The 22,606-nt window shown below is 26.4% G+C and overlaps 3 protein-coding genes across 3 annotated transcripts; 2 read left to right on the top strand and 1 right to left on the bottom strand.

The window, feature by feature from the left end:
• Nucleotides 1–80: 80 nt before the first annotated feature.
• Nucleotides 81–6,029, top strand: LOC132925361 (zinc finger MYM-type protein 1-like). The gene is made up of 5 exons (XM_060989764.1): nucleotides 81–213; nucleotides 1,120–1,209; nucleotides 1,420–1,978; nucleotides 2,225–3,501; nucleotides 5,866–6,029. Exons 1-5 carry the CDS (start codon nucleotides 81–83, stop codon nucleotides 6,027–6,029), a joined length of 2,223 nt encoding a protein of 740 aa, XP_060845747.1.
• Nucleotides 6,030–7,068: 1,039 nt separating this feature from the next.
• LOC132924092 (uncharacterized) lies at nucleotides 7,069–8,732 on the top strand. The gene is made up of 5 exons (XM_060988186.1): nucleotides 7,069–7,269; nucleotides 7,709–7,894; nucleotides 7,959–8,058; nucleotides 8,114–8,344; nucleotides 8,506–8,732. The coding sequence occupies exons 1-5, from the start codon at nucleotides 7,108–7,110 to the stop codon at nucleotides 8,730–8,732; spliced, it is 906 nt and encodes a 301-aa protein (XP_060844169.1). The 5' UTR covers nucleotides 7,069–7,107.
• A 217-nt stretch (nucleotides 8,733–8,949) lies between these two features.
• On the bottom strand, nucleotides 8,950–11,142 carry LOC132925360 (putative nuclease HARBI1). Its single transcript, XM_060989763.1, has 4 exons — nucleotides 10,909–11,142; nucleotides 9,717–10,046; nucleotides 9,502–9,646; nucleotides 8,950–9,395 (listed from the first exon to the last, which is right to left on the bottom strand). The coding sequence occupies exons 1-4, from the start codon at nucleotides 11,140–11,142 to the stop codon at nucleotides 8,950–8,952; spliced, it is 1,155 nt and encodes a 384-aa protein (XP_060845746.1).
• Nucleotides 11,143–22,606: the final 11,464 nt, after the last annotated feature.

Below are 22,606 nucleotides of genomic sequence, written 5' to 3'. Positions count from 1 at the left end.
CTACACAGTCACGAGTCACCACCAACATTTTTCATTGAAAGTTATTGTCAATACTTAAAAGTTAAAAGTTAAAGTTAAAAATGTCAGATAGTAAAAAGTGCTTGAGTGGATTTCAAAAAAGAAAAAAAAAGAAGGAAATTCAAGAACAAACGTCAAAGTTGCCTAAAATTAATAATTTTTTTTCAACAATCCCAGCTGTTGTTTCTACAATAGGTAAGTAGAAATAATTTAATAATTGAAGCTAAAAAGAAATGGATGGTACTTTTAATACATTATATATTTTAATATTTATATATAATGACTAGTACAGTGAAATTATTGCATTTATTTTGCATCTTTTTTGTGAATGCTTATATACCTAGCCATTGTTAAGTGAAATTAAAATATGTTTGATTTCAGTGTTAATTCCTAGGTTAATTCAAATACATTTTTATTGCAATTAAAATAATAATAACAACAAATTCAACTTTCATAACTTAAAATAATCAATTTTCGTGCAATGCCATAATGAAAGCAATATTTTAATTTAATTTTGTTTGTATTATAATATTTTCCTAAATTTTCAATATAATAATGCAATCAATTTAGAGTAATTTTTAATACAGTAACTTTATTACCTAATAATTACATTTGGTTCCCTTGGTAATATTATCATATCAAAATGTTACAATTTCAAAATGTATGATCAAGTAAAATTCAAATTTTGTAATTTGTAAGCTAAGGTGTTGCTTTTCGTACCTATTTAAATTAAAAGTATTATTCTAGTCAAGCGTAGAAAGTGAAAATTAAATTCATTAAAAATTAATTATTACCTATATTTTTAACTGAACTAGTAAAAATATTGTTTAATGAAAATAAAAATAAGAATGTATACATAGGTTAACATAATATAAGACACATAACATTGTGTATGGATTACTCCACTCACCTGAGATTCAGATTGATAATATACAAAATATACATAATTCTACTACAGGTAAACTAATCAAAATACCTACATTAGTACATTACAGTTTTTAAAAATATTGTTGATGTTTAATAATGTAATTTTGAAGCTTAATGTTAAATGTTGTACCTACTACTTACATGTCTATTTTATAGATATACCTCAACATTCAGAAAAAAATCTATTAAATTACCATGATGGATTACTCCAGTCATCTGTGATTCAAATTGATAATAATGTACAAGAATCTACTGTAGCTACAGGTAAAATAATGAAAATAAATTAAATTAAAAGATATTATTTACTTAAAATAATATATTTGTGTACCTAGTTAATGTTCAATTTTAGGTACATAATATGTATATTATGTTATATTTATATATTTTAAGTATGAATATTATTACTAGTATTAATATTATTAGGTATTATTTTTAATAATATTGTTAAATGTCTTTTTATATTCATTTGTTTAGATTTTAATATGCACAATGAATATCCTACTGACAGAATTCATTTTGAAAATACTATTAAGAGCAATTATATTAAAAGATGTATTTTAGCATATGGACCATGTAGACCAGATATTGTTTTTCCCAAAACAACTAAAGAAGATGGCAAATCTATTCATTTTTCGAAATTTTATTATAACAAAATACTTAAGTCTGGTATACAAGTACCAAGGTTCTGGCTGTGCTATTCTGTTGGGTTGGACTCAGTATATTGTGAAACTTGTTGGCTATTTGCTAATCGCCTTTATGCATTTTTCAACAATGCCTGGATTAATGGAGTGAATGACTGGCAACATCTATCTATTAAAATTGACAAACACGAAATGTCAGCACAGCATATTGATGCCTGTAAAGTTCGTGTTTTATGGGTTAATAATGAAACAATTGATAAAAAAACCGAACGACAATATTCAGAAGAAGCTACATTCTGGAGAAAAGTGTTACATAGAATTATAAAAATAATTCTACATCTTACTTCTGGTAACACAGCATTGAGAGGCCATGAACAGAAAAATAATAATCCAGAACAATTTGACGGAGAAGGTACTTTAATATCTAATTAAACTTAAGTAACTTATATAATATTGATATATTTTGATTTATTCAGGTAACTTTATGCCTGTTAGTAACAACTAAATAACGTTGGGTTCTATCACTGGATGGCCTCCCTCCTCATGTGTTCATGTTGTAAATAAAATTGTACGTATGTGTGCTCAAATTTGCTTATTATGCCTTATTGTAGCATAGATTGTAAATATTCTAATAATAATAATAAAAAAAACTTTATGCGCACAGTGCGTTTGTTGGCCGAGTATGACCCCATTATGAACGAACTTTTAAAAGATGAACAAAATAAAATAAAATATTTTAGCTGGAAAATTCAAAATGAATTAATTGACCTTCTAGCTACAAGTACTCGAAACTTAATATGTGATGAAATAAGACGTTCGCAATGTTTTTCTATTATAATGGATTCGACTCAAGATATTACCAAACTTGATCAGGTCAGTATAGTTATAAGGTATGTGGTAATAAATCATAATGAATCAAGTATAAGCGTAAAGGAATCGTTTTTGGGATTTTTTGTTATTGAAAAACACGGAGCACAAGATTATGAAGAATTAATCACAAATATATTAGTGAAGCTCGATATTGACATAAATAAATGCAGAGGACAGGGGTATGATGGGGCTTCTGTCATGAGTGGTGTATACTCCGGAGTCCAAAAAAGAATAAAAGACAAAGTTCCTACAGCATCGTATGTTCACTGTTGTGCCCATAACTTGAACTTAGTCATATCAGATGCAGCTAAAAGCTCTCAAAAAGTTGTATCATTTTTTGAAACTGTTCAAGCAATTTTCAATTTTTTTAGTGCCAGTGCTCCTAGGTGGGCTAACTTGGCTTTTGGGAATGACGAAAGTAGAAAAATTAAACTGAAAGTCTTAAAAAAGGTGTGCCCAACCCGATGGGAATCACGACATGAGTCTATAAATGCATTAAAGTTAAGGTTTATAGATATTTTAAAAGCATTAACTAATATATCATTAACTAGTTCTAAAAAAGATGAAAAAGCTACTAGTTTGTCTTTGAAAAAAAAACTAGAATCTATGGAGTTTGTTCTAATTTTATGTTTTTGGGAAAAGATTTTGAGAGCATTACGCGGTGTATCCAAATCCCTTCAGAAACAAAATACAAATTTGCACAATGCATGCCAAAACTTAAATGAAGCCAAAACAATTATAGAAAACCTAAGAGATAGCTATGAAAATATACTGTTGGAGTGTAAAGAATTATGTTCCAGATGGGGAATTACTCCAAACTTTCATGTTAAGAGGAGTAGACTTGCTCCACAATATTTTGATGAAATTGATGGTGATCGTCGCCTAAATATAACAGATGAAAATTTCAGGGCTAAAATTTTTCTACCTGTGATTGATACAGTTATATTTCAACTAAATTCACGATTTCAAGGACTACAAGAAGTTACAGAGAATTTTGATTTCTTATTTCCTACAATGTTAGCTAAAATGGATGAAAATGAGATCTGTAAGGCTTCAATGGACTTTTTTTATTTATACAATGATGAAATTTCTTCAGATTTTACCAGACAATTATTGTGTTTAAGAGGATTATTAAACACTAATATTCAAACGATTAAGGATCTGGCTTTATTTATAGTTAAAAATGATTTTTGTACAACATACTGTGATGTAATAACTGCATGCATAATTTATATTTCATTGCCTGTGACAGTTGCAACGGCAGAAAGATCGTTTTCGAAATTAAAATTAATTAAAAACTATTTGAGGAACAGTATGGGACAGGATCGACTTTCTAATATTTCCATTTTAAATATAGAAAGAAATGTAACTAATCAAGTTGGTTTGGAAAAAATGATTTCTACGTTTGCCGATTTAAAAACAAGAAAAAATATTTTCTTAAGTGAAAATATATTACTTCTAACAATATAGTTTTCATTCTATTACTCTAAATGTATAAAATATTAAAATGTATAGTTTATAAATGACTAGTGTAGTCTTAAAAGTTATAATTTTTATTTGTTTTTATAAGTATATTATGATTTATGTTGTTATTTGGTTGGTAAAACTTTTAATAAATCTATTAACTTAATTTTAATATGTGGTATTGATAATGAATAGTAATTACCACTTCCATTTCAGTAAACTGATTAGAAACAGTTGTTACAACTTACAAGTGTATAAGTATAAGTTAACATTAAACACATTACATAATTTTTTCCTTTTTGTAATTTATCATTTTATCGACCAAATTTTGTTCACAATAATAAGCATAAATAATTTTAATTAGGGCCCATTCGTTAAAAGTGACACTGGGGCCCCAGTTAGCCTAGTTGCGCCACTAGTTCTGTCACCAATTTTTTAACAGATATTGTTTTTTGACCACCTACTAGAATATCATTAGTAAAAATGGCGCAATTTTTGCAAAAAAGTCCTTTTTTCACATCGGAATAAACTAACCAAGAATAATTAGATAAATGCTGATGATTAGGACGTCGCTTTTCTTCTCTATTGCGTTTGTTATGTACAGAAAAAGGAAATATATAATTTTTTGGAGGGACCCAGTGATTTTTAAGAATCATAAATTTAGTAAAATCATTAATAGAATATATGTGGTCTATATAGTTACCAATATCATAACTTTCCGATGAAGTAGTAGTATCATTATTATCATTAATAATACGTTGCGATTCTATTGAGCTCGTCGAAGCAGAAGTCAGTAAACTATTGAACGACAAACTTGGAGTTAAAGTATCCACTTCTTCTGTTGATGTGACACTTTCATGGGTTTCATGCAACTTAATTTTTTTTTTTATAACAAATTTGTCCATTATAGGTTTAGAAATATACCGTTAATATTATATAATATATTATTATACCGTTAATATAACCATTAAGAAATAATTTAACATAAATATAGGTAACCACGACATAGAACAGCTAGTTCAATACTGAAACTATTTTTTGTACACTTGTACACAATACGAAGAAAATCAGATATTGTTGTTGTTGTATAATTTAAATTGTAATCTGATGAATAGTGAAATATTATATGTATAGATATCTATTTCAATTATTACGATAACGAGGACTGTGCCATACGTCGGGGCCCGAAAATAATCTGAATGGAATATTTATTTTTAGATATAATTCAAATACTTATCAAGATAATATTAATAATAATATATAAACACTACACATGTAGAAACTAGAAATAACCTCAAACCACCATCCGGCGATTTGGGATATAAAAATACGTCTCATTATTATTTATTAAAAAGTACGTCATTATGCTTACACACAATAATTTCATAAAAACATTTTACAATTTTTAAATTGTATTTAAATTTAAACTATTGTATTTTTAAATGTAATTTTTCAACTAAAAAAAAGCCGAGGGGGTGGCGCGCGCCCCCTGCACCACCCCCCTGGATCCGCCACTGCCACCAAGATTAGGTTGTTTGTCAGTGTTTTCATCATCAAATGAACAACAAATTGCTGATCATGTAATTAAACTAGCTAATCTTTTTTATGGTTTGACCTATATTACAACTAAGATCAGCTGCATATACATTCGCTGTTATAAATAATATTAAAAACAAATTTAATCATCATCATGAGCTTGCTGGTGTTGATTGGTTTCGAAATTTGTTATGATATTTTTAGCTTCTCTTTTAAGGTCATCTTTGGAAATAAAGTTTAATATTTCTATGGTTTGGTCACTGATTGCTTGTTTTGCCATCATATCTGTTCTTTCGTTTCGCTCTATTCCGGTATGGCTAGGAATCCATGTTAGCGTTATAACTTATAAGTTTGTTAGTACTGTTGAGAAGATTTGTACTGTTATTGGTTATTTCGTTATTCTTTTTAGGGTTTAGGATACTTTTTAGTGTACTCAGAGAGTCGGTTAGTATGTTGAAAGAGTTGTTAGGCATTTCATTTATTAGATGGATTGCTTTTTGGATCGCTAAGGCTTCTGCAGTAAATATGCTGTTTAGGACAGTAGATGAATTCTGTAAGTCGATAAGGATTTAACGAAAAAGTTTGTTAAAATAGCTTATCGAAATTCATAGCTTGTATCGAATCACTTCAACGAAAATCGTATTCTATAAAACGTTGTATCGAATAATAATCGATACAATATGGATAATTATTGTTATCGTAAATATTCGTTATCCTATCACAAAAACAAAGACGCTAGTTAATCTATCCAATCAACGACTCATATTTATGATAATATTTTTAAATCGTTTATTTACTTATTCTATTTTTGTAATTTATTACGAAGTGATAATGCGCATTCCGACTACGATTTCAAAATTATTATTAAAAATTTAAAAAGCGAGTGTAGTTCTTTCTTCTTTGGCGTAAAGAAAATAAAAAATGGATGGAAACACAATGGATGAAAGGTAAGTTACCGATATATTAATGGCTACAGTTTCATATTTACCTATAGAAAGTTACAATTTATAAATGTGTTAGACTTAAAAAAAACACAATTTAATTAAAAATAATAATACAAATTATGTAGTATTTTGTTTATTATAATCCTTTTTGTAATTATATAGTGTATGTATATGTATACCTACTATATTAATAGACACATAGGTATGTTGGTATAAATATTATAACTATAATGATAAACAATTTAATAAAATAATTTTATAAATTATAATTTTATTGTTTTCAAAATCGAATAATATAAAACCATACTGTTGTATACTTGTATGTATTAAATTATTTAAATTATATTATGTTATAATATATAGAGTAGGTAGTAGGTACCTACATGCTACATTAAATGTATTTTTTAGATGAGTACTCTTGTGTACTGTTGTACTACTATTACATATTTGTGGTAGGTATTTAAACAAGTATGCCTATCTTTATCACACATTGTAAATGTATTTAGTGAATACTATTAACATATTATAGACATTTATTTACAAATAATGTATGTATTTTATATATCATTATTGACATTTTTAAAATTCTAAAATAAAAAGTATATCATTAATCATTGTATATTATATTATGCTAATATTATCTACAGCCATGGACCACCCACAAAAAAAAAAGGCAAGGGCGTCGAAATATTCAGCAACTAGAGTTTATGGTAGACTATCTTATCCAGCATCCAGAAGTTGCTACAGGAAAGTTTACAACATTAAATGCCAAAAATAAATTGCAAGGTTCTTGGGAAGAACTCGCAACACATTTAAATAATATGAGAAACTCAAACCAAGCTATTAAAAATGTTAAATCGTGGAAAGAGGTTATTTTGTTACTTTAAGTATTTTTATGTTAACTTTATAAACACACATTTATGATAGTAATTTTTAAATGATAATTAGTCATAAATAACAATATTAGTTATAAACATTACCTAATTTACCTAATTCAAATTGCATTAAATTACAAATATTTGATTTAAGCACTTCTATGTAACTTATACAGCATTTAAAGTCAACAATTCAAGTTATAATTTAAATAATACAAAATAATAAAAAAAAAAAGTTTTGTCAACTTAGTAATCATTTACTTGTGCTTATGCAAATAGTAATTACATTACAAGTGATTTTTTTGTAGTAAAGAAGGAGGACTGAAATACTATGTAATTGTTGATTTAAAATAATGTAATTTCCAGAAGGTTATATTAATATATTACCACACCACTGCCCATTACAATTTCTCGATTTGTCTTTAATTTGTAGTCATGGAGAGACCAAAAAACCAAAACTTCCAAAAAAGTAGGAGCACTCAGAGCAGCTCGTGTGAAAACTGGAAATAAAAAAATAGATCTACCTCCATTAAGTGATTTGGATAAAAAAGTCTTTGGTTTGATGGGTCATGATTATGTTGAAGGAACTGAATGTGCAGACTCTTGGCCAGAAGAACAAGTATTATAAAATATCAATAAGATTTATTGCTTATAGAGTTTTTGAAACTTACTTATATTATGAGGATAATATTGAACGTTTAGTTGCTGGAGATCAAGGGATATTTGATGCTGAACCTTTAGTGTTAACTTTGAGGCAAACTACTGATATAGATCCAGTGCCAGGTTTGTATTGTTATGATTAGTATTTATTCATTTTAATGATTGCATCTTTTTTTAGTTACAATAAATGAGAGCATTAATGATCTGGATGAATTGTTAGCTACAGTTGAAGACAACTATGTAGTATTACAACCTTATTGTGAAGATGAGTTTACATCAAAAAATCTTTTGCAAGAAACTTCAATTTCAGCTTCCATAGGACCATCCCAATCTACTCCAAAAAGTAATTTACTAGCAACTCCAATTTCAGCTTCAATAGGACCATCTCAATCAATTCAAAAAAAGCAAAGTAAACATTTTTCATTATAGTTGTTGTTTAATGGGTAAATTCTAATATAAATATGTACCTATGTACCTATTTTTAAATTAAAAATATTATTAATTTATTGTGTTGTATATTTTTTAAAACTTAATTATACAAAATATTTATTTATTGATTGGTTTTTATAGTGTTGACAAATAATGCAAAGCAAGTGAAATTAGGTAATCAACTACAGACTGCCAGAGATGTATTCTCATTGATTGCTGAAAAAGAAGTTGAAGCAAATTTTAAAATAGCTGATGCACTTACAACTATTGCTACAGCATTGGAAAAGTTAGCAGATAATGATAAAAAAAGGTTGGAAAACGAAAAACTTATAATAGAAATCTATTCAAAAGTTATAGATAAACTATAAATTTTTGAAATTCTCATTTCAAATCCTTTACTAAATTTATGTTTTTATGATAAAAGGTTTATCATTTTATTTTAATAATGTTTATAATTTGTTATGCTAAATTCCTAAATTAAAGTGATTAATATATTTGTTATGTAATGAAAAATAATGTATAATAAATTATTTTAAAAAATATTAAAATATAACAAATACTACAGTTTTAATTTGTAATGCATTTTTATTGATCATTGTTTCCATCTCTATGGTTTCCAAACTGTTCCAACATTAATTGTTTTTGTATACGTTGAGCAATTGCTCGAGGTCCTCTTTCATTGCCGATTAGAGCTGGGTCAAATTCAGGTTCAGGTTGATTTTCAAGTAATTCATCTTGATTGTTTTCTTGATCAATGACATCAAAATCTTCAAGAGTAGGTAGATTGCAATGGATACGAATATTATGAAGAGTAGCACATGCATTGACAATTTTACCTGCCATATCAGGTGAATACATAAGCACTCTCTGATAAGACAAACATCTCCACATGCTTTTTAACACCCCAAAAAATCGTTCTACTACATTCCTAGCTTTACAAATTTTCTTAGTATACTCAAACTGTCTAGTACCTTCTGGATAGTGTGGCAATGGAGTCATCAGCCATGGTTCTAACGGATAACCAGCATCTCCTTAAATATACATTTATAATAACAATAGTATAAATAATTCTCTTAGTTAAAAAAAGAAAAAAAAATGTTTGTTTTTATTTAAAATGTTTTCATATATTTTAAATACCTATTAACCATGTTTGGCGTTCACCATTATTATAATGGTACTCCATTCCACGACGCACAGGTGACATACTCCAAATATACGAGTCATTTCTAGCACCAGGATATCTTGCATTAATATTTAGAACTTGTAGTTTCGAATTTACAATCTATGATATAGGACATAGGTAATTCAAAGTATAAAAAAGAATACTGTAAGATGAAAAAAATTTATCTTACAGCTTGCACATTTAATGAATGTTTACCATGATGGTTAACATATGCTTCTTCATGTTGCCGAGGAGCAAGTATATGTATGTATGTACAATCAATGGCACCAATTGTACCTTCAAATGATTGAGGAGCGTGTGCAAAATTTTCTCGAGCTCTTTGTCTTTCAGCACCAGTCATTGGAAATTTAATCCATTTTCGTAACAAACGCTGATTTATAGCTTCAGTAACATAATGTATGCATCGACTAACCGAAGGTTGGCTAATATTTAATATACTATTACCACCTAATCCTTTTTGGTAACTCCCTTGTGCATAAAAATGAAGACAAACTAATACCTAAACAAATATATTTAAATTTAGGTAATAGGCAATATTGTAATATATTTAAAATAATTTTTAAATTAAGTATTTGGAAACTATTTTAAATATTGTCTTATGCATATTTATATTTGAAAATCAAATACTTCTATGTAAAAACTTTTCAAAATTGAATAGAATTATCTATTCATCAAATCACATTTCAATTTGTTTTTTGATAATCATTATATTATTATTTTATTTATAACTAAAATTTAATTATTAAACATTTATTTTAATATTTATTTATTTTATATTTCATTAACAACCGTTTATTATTAATTGGTATTAAAGTTTAATATTACAATTTTTTATTAGAGTATTATCATTTTTTTTTTTAGTATATAATGAGGTAGGTAGTATATTATACCAAGTTCTAAATGTGACATTACAACTTTAAATTATTAATTATTAACTATAAAATTAATTTTAATACTGGATTTTACAATTAAGAATTATTTAAACACATGTCAAGTATTTGTTTATGTTCTTAAATTTTTTTTCTGATGTATTTTAAATACTTTCTGAATTGTATCTGTATTTAAATGAGTTCAAAAAACAACACTGATAATAAACATTACAAGCAATTGTTTATCCTTCATCAATGCTGTAAAGTATTTGAGTAAAAGTATTCAAATACTTTTTTAAGTATTGAATAACTTTTTAAATACTTTCAGCATGAAGTATTTTCATTGGTACCTATTTTAAATACTTTTCTTATATTTAATACTTTGATTTTTTTCTAATATTTTATTTTTATTTGAATATTTGTTTAGAAAAATATTATTGCCAATTACAATAATTGAATAATAGTTTTATTTAGTTTTTTTTTTATAGATACTTGTAATTCAGGAGATAATCCAGATGTTCTCTTATGCTGTAATGATGTCCTCAATGCATCAATTATATTTATAACCAATTGTTGGCTCAAACGAAATGCACCCATGAATTCATCATTTGGTAATTCAAAAGGATTATGACCATCCCTAAGTATTCTTCTTTCTAAACGTCTTCCAATTATAAGAACTCTTTCTTCCAAAAAAATCTGTTCCCAAGCCAAATAAGCAAGAGCCATACTTAAATTAAATTTGATTAAAATAATAAAAGAAAAAACAATGCATTTAAGAAAATAACTATTAGTTGTTATTTGATCATAGTTCAAGTACTTAAAAGCCAACGTTTTTCCATGACAATTGACAACATTTATTTTGTCATGTATATTTCATAATTATCATTTTGAAGAATTAGGAACATAGACTTATATTAAACTTATATTATAAGTCTATGATGAGGAAACACATATACTGTACATAAATATATTTCGTTAAACGTTAACGAGGGGTTTCAAAGTGGCACTATCGTTAAGGTCTGTTATCGATTTTATTAACGACAAATATCGATAACTTATCGAAAACTTAATTACAGAATCTCTTTTTTTTCAAATTGTCGATACACAGCTTTCGATAGCTTAACGAACCGAAAGTTGTCGTTAAGCTAACTTATCGACTTACAGAATTCATCTACAGGCAATCTAAATTTGTATACTGATTATTATTGTAAATGCAATGCTGGTTTCAGTTTTGGATGCGTCAGTAAAAATCAATACCTGATCTTCATTTTGTGTTTTTTCTTTAAAAAAATTCCTAAATATTTGAGGGGCGGTGTTTTCTTTGTTGCTTCAAGCAAAGCTAAAATCAATTACAAAATTATTTGGTTTCTTTTGTCAAATAAAGATTTATTGGCCGAATTGTTGGATATATTAATATATTTTTGCTTATATCGTCTTTGGTATTTTTAACATAGCACTTTCTCTCTCGCACATATCTATGATTCACGTATCTTTCTCTATGCGCGGTCCGTTATTTTATAGGTCTATGTAATATCGCGCGCATCTAATTATGGTAAAAGTGAAACGTATACAACGCTCAAAAGATGACGTTGAATTCCATCTCGCCGCCGAGTGCCGTCGCGGTAGGCCGTAACCGCGCCCTTCGTGGTCCGCGTGTTATAATCGCGAGAGATGTACATTCATGATAAACTAAATAGATGTGACAGCTATAGGACTATTTATGAGATATTTGGTGCAAGAAGCCATATTGCTTTTCTCCGCTTCTTATCAGTCAACAGATTAGGTCATTATCTTAACAGATAAAAGTTGTATACCCGATACCAAATTCAAATTTCAAACTTAAAAATTGACATTTATAAGTTTATTTATTTACACTTTACCGTAGTAACTGTGCACACAAAAAGTATTAGTGAAGAATTTAATATGCCTCTATGTATATTAGAAGGTTGTCTTAGTGGTAATAGGAGTAAAAATATAGTAAAAGATCCTTCTATTCATCTACATAGTTTCCCGAAAGACGAAAAGCTATGTGAAAAATGGACTTTGCAAATAACAAAGGGCACTAACATAAAATAAATTTACTGTAGAACGAGTAATATGTATTATTATATTAATATTATAGAATTTCATAAGATATAAGTATATTTACAATATACAATTTTCTAAAAGTGATATTATTGAAAAAACAGATATTCAAAAAGCTGCAGGTTATTCACCAGAACGAGCTAGAAGACTTAAAGCTAATGCAGTACCTTTAAGGTAAGTAAAATATATTAATATATTAACTAATCAACATTTACTTTTGGTGTATTTTTTTATAGCATACATGGTTCGCCTTATTTATTTACTCCAATCAATTATGCAAACAATAATGTTACTAAAGTAACCACACCTAGTGGTACATTTATAGTCACCAATGAAGATGCAAATAACAGGTGTTATTGTTTAGTATAATGTAAATGATTATAATTATCTTTTTTTAATAGCTCGCCTAAAGTTAATTCAGGGATAAATTGTCGGCTAAATGTAAACTCCTACACGAATAACCTTTTTACCAGAATCATCATTAAATATAAACTCCTACACTGATATCTTTTAAAATTTTTACCTGAAAATTAAAGATATTGTAATCTCCTACATAGAAATTTTTATCTAGTTTAGTCTAATCAATCTTTTGCGTCTTTCACCGTTTTGTGCAGTTAAGTTAGTCACAGACAGACAAAAATAATTTCAAAATATCAATTCATACTTAATCAAAAAAATAAATATATATGAGGAGAAATTTCACGTTTTGAGTTTATCTCCAAAGTATGCCTTAAAAATATACGTAAATGATTATGACTAAGTACTGTTTTATTGAATTTTTTATTATTTTTTTTTAAAAAAAAATTTTATTTTAAGCTTAAATGATTTTGACTATTGTTTTATTATATTTTTCAAATAATTTTTATTTTATGTGTTAATATATTGCAAGACTGATATTTTTTTACAGCAATAAGCGGTATTAATTTTTTGTAGGAGTTAATACTGTCTTTTGTAGGAGTTAACACTATATTTTGTAGGAGATTACACTAAATTTGTAGGAGTTTACCATTCCCCAAATTGTCGTCGTAATTTATTCCCTATTTCAAATAAGTCTTTTTCTAATAATGATTTTATACAGCTTCCTAGCTTAATTACTGAGGAATTTAATATGGAAAAAAAATATAGTAAAAAGTAAAATCTTAAAATTAATAATTCTATTAATAATAGATTTGTGTACATTTAATTTTATTTGCTGTATTATATTTGGATATATGTTTGCAATTTTGCATGCCATTATTATAATTGCTTTAGTTTAATTTAATGTTAACGAGACTAACGAATCAAATTATTGGATCCAACTACTCAACCAGGAGAATATTGGTTTTTAGTTCATGTGGGGTTGCATAAAAATAGTTTATAATATAACTAATTAAAAAATGTACTACTATACAAAGAACTTTTTTTTTATACATCTACTATCAACATAATTAAATCTACAACGTAGTGGCTTTAGAGATAATCTAACTATGTGTTTAATGTTCATGTTTATGTATTTTGTTGCTTAATGTTATTGGAAAATAAATATTATTATTATACTATAAAATTTTTGTTGATTTTTAAAATTTTTACCCGTGTATAGATTAAAAGATGAAATTGTGCTTTTGAAAAATAAAAATGATACTTTACTTTTAAAAAATGAAAAGTTATGGAAATTAGTAATTAGTTTAAAGGAATATTGTAATAAAGAAAAAGAAAGATTTATTAGTCGTTTTTCAAAAACATTAAAAGACATATTTAGTCCAACACAAATAGAAATGCTACTAAATCCTAAAAAAAGGGTTTTCAAATGGACATCTGATGACATTTCTTCTGCTATTTCTATTAGGAGCATTTCCCCAAAGGCATGTAGATTTTTACAAGAAGAGAAAAAATTTCCTTTACCCGGTTTGTAATGCTTAATACATTTTTTGACTATATTTAATAAAATATGTAATCATTTTAACTTATAACCAGGATTATTAACACTTAGCATGTCAGCAGCAAAATTTTTAGTTAAACCTAGTATACTTTCTAGTGTAATTTGTTTAATGAAAGCAAAAGGTATTTATTAATCATCAAAAATATTTAAAAGACGTTAACGTCAATGATATTTTTTTTTTTTATTTTAAATATAAGGAGATACAATAAGTTTTAATGAAAAGCTTACTATAGTTTCATTTGACAAAACTTACATTTCAAAGAGAATTTGTTATGACAAAAAAAATGAACAAATGTTGGGTCCACACACATGTGTACAAACTGTTGTTGTACAAGGTAATAATGTATAATATTCTAGACTAATGTACAAAGATCTACATACCTAAATATTGATAAATGTATTAATAGGACTTATTGCATCTTGGAAACAACCAGTTTATTATAACTATGACACACCAATGACAAAAGATATTTTATACACCATCATAAGCAGCTTACATTCTGTAGGTTACCATGTTATAGCTATCGTTAGTGATATGGGTCCATCAAATGTAGGACTATGGCATAACTTAGGTATATCAATGGAGAAAACGTCATTTGAACATCCTATTACTAAAAGCAACATATATGCTTTTTCTGATGCGCCTCATTTGCTGAAATTGGCCAGAAATCACTTTCTTGATAAGTGAGTAGATATGAAATGAAAATAATTTATTATACCTTTCAGCTCTAACCTACACTTTTGTGGATGATAATGCAATAAAATTATAATTATTTGTACAATAATATAACTTTGGTACTGACCTACACATTTGTGTAGGACGTAGGTAAATCAATATTGCCCTAAAAACCTGAGATATATCAAGTGCTTATAACACTTCAATATATTATATATACATCATTATAGTATTGATAGTATTGTAGACTTGTAAACCATTATTAGAAATATTATTTGATAATTTGGTTAGCAGAAAACATACCAACACATTTGTGTAGGTTAGGTATCAATAAATGTAATAATTATTAAGATAATATATTTTTAACTTAAATTTTTTTATAAAGTAAAAACCAAAAAAAAATAAGTCATCTCGACTTTAACATAATTGTTTAACTTTCAATTTAAAACTAATAAAAACAGTAAGTACCTATACTGAGTTAATTTTAGTTTAAAAAATCTATTAAATATGACTATATTTTATTTATTTTTATGAAAACTAGTAAAGCAATTGTTTTTTGCTGAAGGCATAAATAAATATTAAATTTTGTACATATTACCCTTTTTCTACTTTTGCAATTCTTCATTCTGCAGTTCCTAGCTGTTGATAATTTACTTATTTCAGGCCAATGTTCAAATCCGTCTTTTACCTTTGTTGTTGGTGGAACTGAAGCTCTATAATTTTGTGGCCTACATAGTTTTTGAGGAACGTCTTCAGTATCTGACGAACTGGATTCTTCAGGAAATGAACGTTTTTTTACAGTTGTAGATAGCTATTCTTGAGCAACAGACATTTTAAAATTCATGAGGTCCAAGATTTCTTTTTTAGGTAGTCGCATTTTTTCAGCATCTTCACGGTACTCCATCCATGCGTTCACTATACTTAAATCGATAAAATGTAATGCCACTTTTAGGGCCCATTTTTTGGTTATTACCCATGTTCGATAACATTCAATCTGTTGATCACATACGTCAGTCAACTCTGACCATATATTGATTATATGATTTAACAATAGCTGGACAAGGAATTTGTTTTTAAACAAATGTATTTTTTATTATTATATGCTATAGGCTATAGGTTCTGATATATTGGAGAGTATTGTAAAAGAAGCTATGACAGGAAAAAACGTTCTTCTCCTAAAGTAATTCGTGAATTTGCTGTTACATTGCAGTATTATTCACCTCGTACCTATTCATATGTACGCAAGTCCTTTTTTAATATTTTACCTCACCCAAGAACAGGGGTCGCCAACCAATCGACTGGTTGATCTTTCTAGAAATACAGGTCGATCGTTATAAAAATTAATTTTACCATTATCGATCGATCGCGTAATAAATAATCGGATAATGTTAATTGCTATATTGTATTCTAGGAATTTACCATTATCGGTACATAAAATGGATTGAAGATTTTACATTTTTAGTTGTTATTACTGAAAAAAAATAAAATAAAAAATGGTGATTACCAGCATTTCCCTATGCTTCAAGAATCATAAAGAAATAATAATGTCTAGAACATTAAGCAGGTGCTATACAGTGATAGATGGTAAGTCAGGGTTTACATTTGAAGCGTTTGAAACTTTGAAACAGAAAGTGGAAAATGATAAACATGTTTGCTGCAATCTGACTATAGATAAAATGTGTGTAAAAAGGCTCCTAGAAAGTGACACCCATTAAAATGTGTATGACCATGTAAACATGGGTACAAATATTGTTTATGACTGTGATGAAATTCCAATATATGATTAAACTAATAAGAAATACTTTTGGGGATAAAAATTGTAAAAGAAAGAACTAAATGAAGGTTTGAAATTAGCAACAAAATGAACATCTAGGCAGCATGTGTATTACAAGAACGAAAAGATGAAGGTAAGATTGGCTGCTCAGGTTTTAAGCAATAGTGTTGGTGATGCTCTACTTTACTTAAAAAATAAAGATGCGGAATTTAAAGGGTGTGAAGAGACAGCTCAATTGTGTCACATAATAAATAATGCATTTGATATTATGGATAGTATAAAATTGTACTAAAAAAAACCTTATAATAATGCTATTTCCAGTAAAACATTTTTATTTTTTTATTTTTTTTTTTTTTATATCAGAAATGATTACTAGCCCAAACTGAATTTAAACTCGTGTGGAGGCCTAGGAGTTATCTTATGTACAACACATTTACATTTATCATTTTCTTCTTAAATACCTACTCAAATACACAATAAAAAAATCAATAACAGAAATACAATAATACAAGTCTGAACAGCAATAAACAAGTTATGTGTAAAAAAAAGCAAACAATGGTAGTGTAAAACAAATTAATCGTGATACTTCAATATTGTAGCATCATATTCATGGTGAAGCCAATGGGTAATGTATTTTTTGAAAATAGAAAGAGACATATTAGCCACTTCTTTGGGCATTATATTATGTGTCTGTGTCCCAACAAAATCATACATTTTACGACAACCAGCTTTTTTGGGAAATTTTAGCGAATAGTTATTAGTAGCATATCTAGTGTTGACTTTGTGATTTACAGATGATATATATACTTTATTTATATTAAGTACATTAAATTCTTCATATAATTTCAAGTTCCCCACCCAAATATTTGGTCATTTAAAGGAAAAGTAAACCACCATAAATAATAAGTATTAAGTATTATTGGATCAGTATTTTTTTTAAATTGTTTTGTTTTAGCTAATATATGCTAAATAAATGACAGTTATTCGGTTAACCTTGAACAAATAAATAATGGATTGGAAATAACACGGGGCCCTAGGTAAAAATATTTAGCCAATGATAAAAAAATAAAATCAGCAAGTCGCTAACTGCATCGTGATTCAATAGATATTAAGACATTTCTCTTGCGTTGTTCTTACACCGTTGCAACATATGAAGAACAAATGCATGTGTTGGCATTAAATAAAGACAGAGAAGATGCACTTCAAGAAGAACAACCCAACATAATAGGTAAATATAGTAAATTCAAAATTCGAGAGTAGTTATTTTCAATGTTTTGTATTAATTTGTTATTATTATTTTATTTTAGATGACTTGGTTGAAGATGAAAGGGAGGAAGAGCCTCGTAATAATTTTGGTGAGAAAATAAAAATATTTATCGTTTGCCATTATTAAATTTACTGATTTTATTTAGATTTACTTCAAAGATCAAATGAGGAGAGTAATCAAACAGCAGTAGTAGCAGAACTAGATGGTAAAACTAATATTGTTAATAATTATTAATTTGATTAAATTGAGTGAAATTTAAAAAAATTACAGTTAACATAAATTATTTTAAATACTCTAGATTCAGTAAGTATTTTTTATCAGTTTAAAATGAAAATTTGGTAAAGCATGATTAATGGTTATGTTAATATTTATTTATTTATGTTTTGTATTAATTTGTTATTATTATTTTATTTTAGATGACTTGGCTGAAGATGAAAGGGAGGAAGAGCCTCGTAATAATTTTGGTGAGAAAATAAAAATATTTAACGTTTGCCATTATTAAATTTACTGATTTTATTTAGATTTACTTCAAAGATCAAATGAGGAGAGTAATCAAACAGCAGTAGTAGCAGAACTAGATGGTAAAACTAATATTGTTAATAATTATTAATTTGATTAAATTGAGTGAAATTTAAAAAAATTACAGTTAACATAAATTATTTTAAATACTCTATATTCAGTAAGTATTTTTTATCAGTTTAAAATGAAAATTTGGTAAAGCATGATTAATGGTTATGTTAATATTTATTTATTTATGTTTTGTATTAATTTGTTATTATTATTTTATTTTAGATGACTTGGTTGAAGATGAAAGGGAGGAAGAGCCTCGTAATAATTTTGGTGAGAAAATAAAAATATTTATCGTTTGCCATTATTAAATTTACTGATTTTATTTAGATTTACTTCAAAGATTAAATGAGGAGAGTAATCAAACAGCAGTAGTAGCAGAACTAGATGGTAAAACTAATATTGTTAATAATTATTAATTTGATTAAATTGAGTGAAATTTAAAAAAATTACAGTTAACATAAATTATTTTAAATACTCTATATTCAGTAAGTATTTTTTATCAGTTTAAAATGAAAATTTGGTAAAGCATGATTAATGGTTATGTTAATATTTATTTATTTATGTTTTGTATTAATTTGTTATTATTATTTTATTTTAGATGACTTGGTTGAAGATGAAAGGGAGGAAGAGCCTCGTAATAATTTTGGTGAGAAAATAAAAATATTTATCGTTTGCCATTATTAAATTTACTGATTTTATTTAGATTTACTTCAAAGATCAAATGAGGAGAGTAATCAAACAGCAGTAGTAGCAGAACTAGATGGTAAAACTAATATTGTTAATAATTATTAATTTGATTAAATTGAGTGAAATTTAAAAAAATTACAGTTAACATAAATTATTTTAAATACTCTAGATTCAGTAAGTAATTTTTATCAGTTTAAAATAAAAATTTGGTAAAGCATGATTAATGGTAATGTTAATATTTATTTATTTATGTTTTGTATTAATTTGTTATTATTATTTTATTTTAGATGACTTGGTTGAAGATGAAAGGGAGGAAGAGCCTCGTAATAATTTTGGTGAGAAAATAAAAATATTTATCGTTTGCCATTATTAAATATACTGATTTTATTTAGATTTACTTCAAAGATCAAATGAGGAGAGTAATCAAACAGCAGTAGTAGCAGAACTAGATGGTAAAACTAATATTGTTAATAATTATTAATTTGATTAAATTGAGTGAAATTTAAAAAAATTACAGTTAACATAAATTATTTTAAATACTCTAGATTCAGTAAGTATTTTTTATCAGTTTAAAATGAAAATTTGGTAAAGCATGATTAATGGTTATGTTAATATTTATTTATTTATGTTTTGTATTAATTTGTTATTATTATTTTATTTTAGATGACTTGGCTGAAGATGAAAGGGAGGAAGAGCCTCGTAATAATTTTGGTGAGAAAATAAAAATATTTATCGTTTGCCATTATTAAATTTACTGATTTTATTTAGATTTACTTCAAAGATCAAATGAGGAGAGTAATCAAACAGCAGTAGTAGCAGAACTAGATGGTAAAACTAATATTGTTAATAATTATTAATTTGATTAAATTGAGTGAAATTTAAAAAAATTACAGTTAACATAAATTATTTTAAATACTCTAGATTCAGTAAGTATTTTTTATCAGTTTAAAATAAAAATTTGGTAAAGCATGATTAATGGTAATGTTAATATTTATTTATTTATGTTTTGTATTAATTTGTTATTATTATTTTATTTTAGATGACTTGGTTGAAGATGAAAGGGAGGAAGAGCCTTGTAATTCAGTAAGTATTTTTAATCTATTCAAATCGAAGATTACTTATTTATTTAGAAAAAATGTCTTAACAAGTCCAATGAGGAACTAAATCTATAGCAGAAATAATTAATGTCATATTATTTACCAATAACCTACATATTAACATAATTAACTGTCTAAATAAATTATTGTTTTAAATGTTATAACCTATCCAACTCATTTTGCAATAACCTTAATATCTCAATAATTATAATAGATTAGGTGTTCAAATGTTTCTGAGCGTCTGCTTCACTTAATATTTATATTATAATACAAAAAATAAAAATTTGAACAAATTTATTTTTAATAGTATTATTATGACAAATGTTTATTAATACTTGAAGTATCTAACCTATTCTGAAAATATCTAATCTAGTTGTATATTCATAAATTTTATTATATTTTTTAGATGATGAGGAAGATTTCATAACACCAGAAGATACCAATCCGGATATGATGTACATGATGGAAATTGAAGCAAGAAATAGGCAGTTAGAATTGGAAAATATTCCATTTTTTCAAGTTCCAAGTATCCTTCCATCATTAAACAACCAAGATATTAAGTGTATAATATGCACGGACGCTGAAAGGACACATGCCTTAATTCCTTGTGGCCATAAAATCTTATGTGGTGATTGTTTAAACCTCATAGATGCTTAACGTTGTCCAGTATGTAGCGAATATTTTACCAACTCTCTTAGGATTTGGTAAAAAATAAAAATTTATTGTTTTTATTGTATTCAGTTTATTATTTACTATGAAATAAAAAGATATATTATAAGATAATATAAATATTAGTCATATGTTTAATAACACAATTAATGACTGGCCATATATATTCATTAATTTCCAATGGTAGTCTGACCTGAGTACCTGACATATCTATTTTTTAAACTCATTCAGCTTCAGCACAAACAAAAAAAAAATTAAGAAAAAATATTATTATTTTTATTTATCTTTGGTAAAATATTAAAAAAATAATAAATTGTGCAACTGATATAAGTAGGTATGCAATTATATATATATACCTATATTGTACTAAAGATACATAAGTATGTTTTTTTTTAAAACATAAAATATGTTATCCTATAACTTTATGAAAATTTTGGAGTTTCTTTGATTGATTTAATTGAAAATATTTTTCCCAAATGCTTAAAATGGACTTATGAAACTACACAATTCAACAAAATCTTTGTACAAGATCGAAAGAATTATAAAATTTAAAATAAATTTAGGTCATCTAAAATAGGTAGATACTTAAAAATTAAATATATTTATGTAGTTTATATATAATAATATTATGCACTCTATGAATTTAAATTACCTATAATCTTACCTTATAATATTTACTTTTTTAATATTTTTATTTTGTTATATAACTGTTGTTACTGTAGGTAATATCATACTATTGATTTAAATTTTTAATCTATAATTTGAACTAGAAACGTTTTTTTTTTTTTGATCGATATAATTTTTCGGTTTAAGATTAACAATTGTTGGTTTTTGAATCGGCGAAACCCAAAAGTCCAAATAGTCTATTTTTTTCGATCCAACAAACTCGCAAATTTGTTTTGCGCTTTTGTATCTTATTTATTTTGTAAAATAAATTATATTACTTGATACGATATTATACTCGTTACACTACAAGTTTCACATCAATCATTTTATAACATTTTATATATATTATATATCATTTTATTATAGTAATAACTACTAATATGTAATTTTAATTTAAAATTTTTTTCAACTCATATTAATATTACTACTGTAAAAGGTTGATTAACAACTATATGATTTTGATAAAACACACTTTACTTTTGTAAAATGTATTTGCACTTATAGTTAGTTTAAAAAAAGGTATTGTTTTTGTGCTTTTTGGTTGTGTTTGGGTTATATTTTGCGCTAATGGGCTAATGGCTTTACGCATGTACCTATCCCGAAAAACATTATTGATTAATATTTATGACCTATTCATACCCCCTTAAAAATGATACATTATATATATGTGTGTGTGAGATCCAAATTTTTACAGTCCAGGTATTAAATTCCAGAGTTTAACATTCCAGGTTTTTACGCGTCCCCCTTTCATATGTATCAATTGTTTAATTATTCCTAAATA

Source organism: Rhopalosiphum padi, chromosome 3 (genome assembly GCF_020882245.1).
Source record: "Rhopalosiphum padi isolate XX-2018 chromosome 3, ASM2088224v1, whole genome shotgun sequence".
In the NCBI taxonomy this organism is placed as follows: Eukaryota; Metazoa; Arthropoda; class Insecta; order Hemiptera; family Aphididae; genus Rhopalosiphum; species Rhopalosiphum padi.
This window is presented reverse-complemented; position numbering and strand designations above follow the sequence as displayed.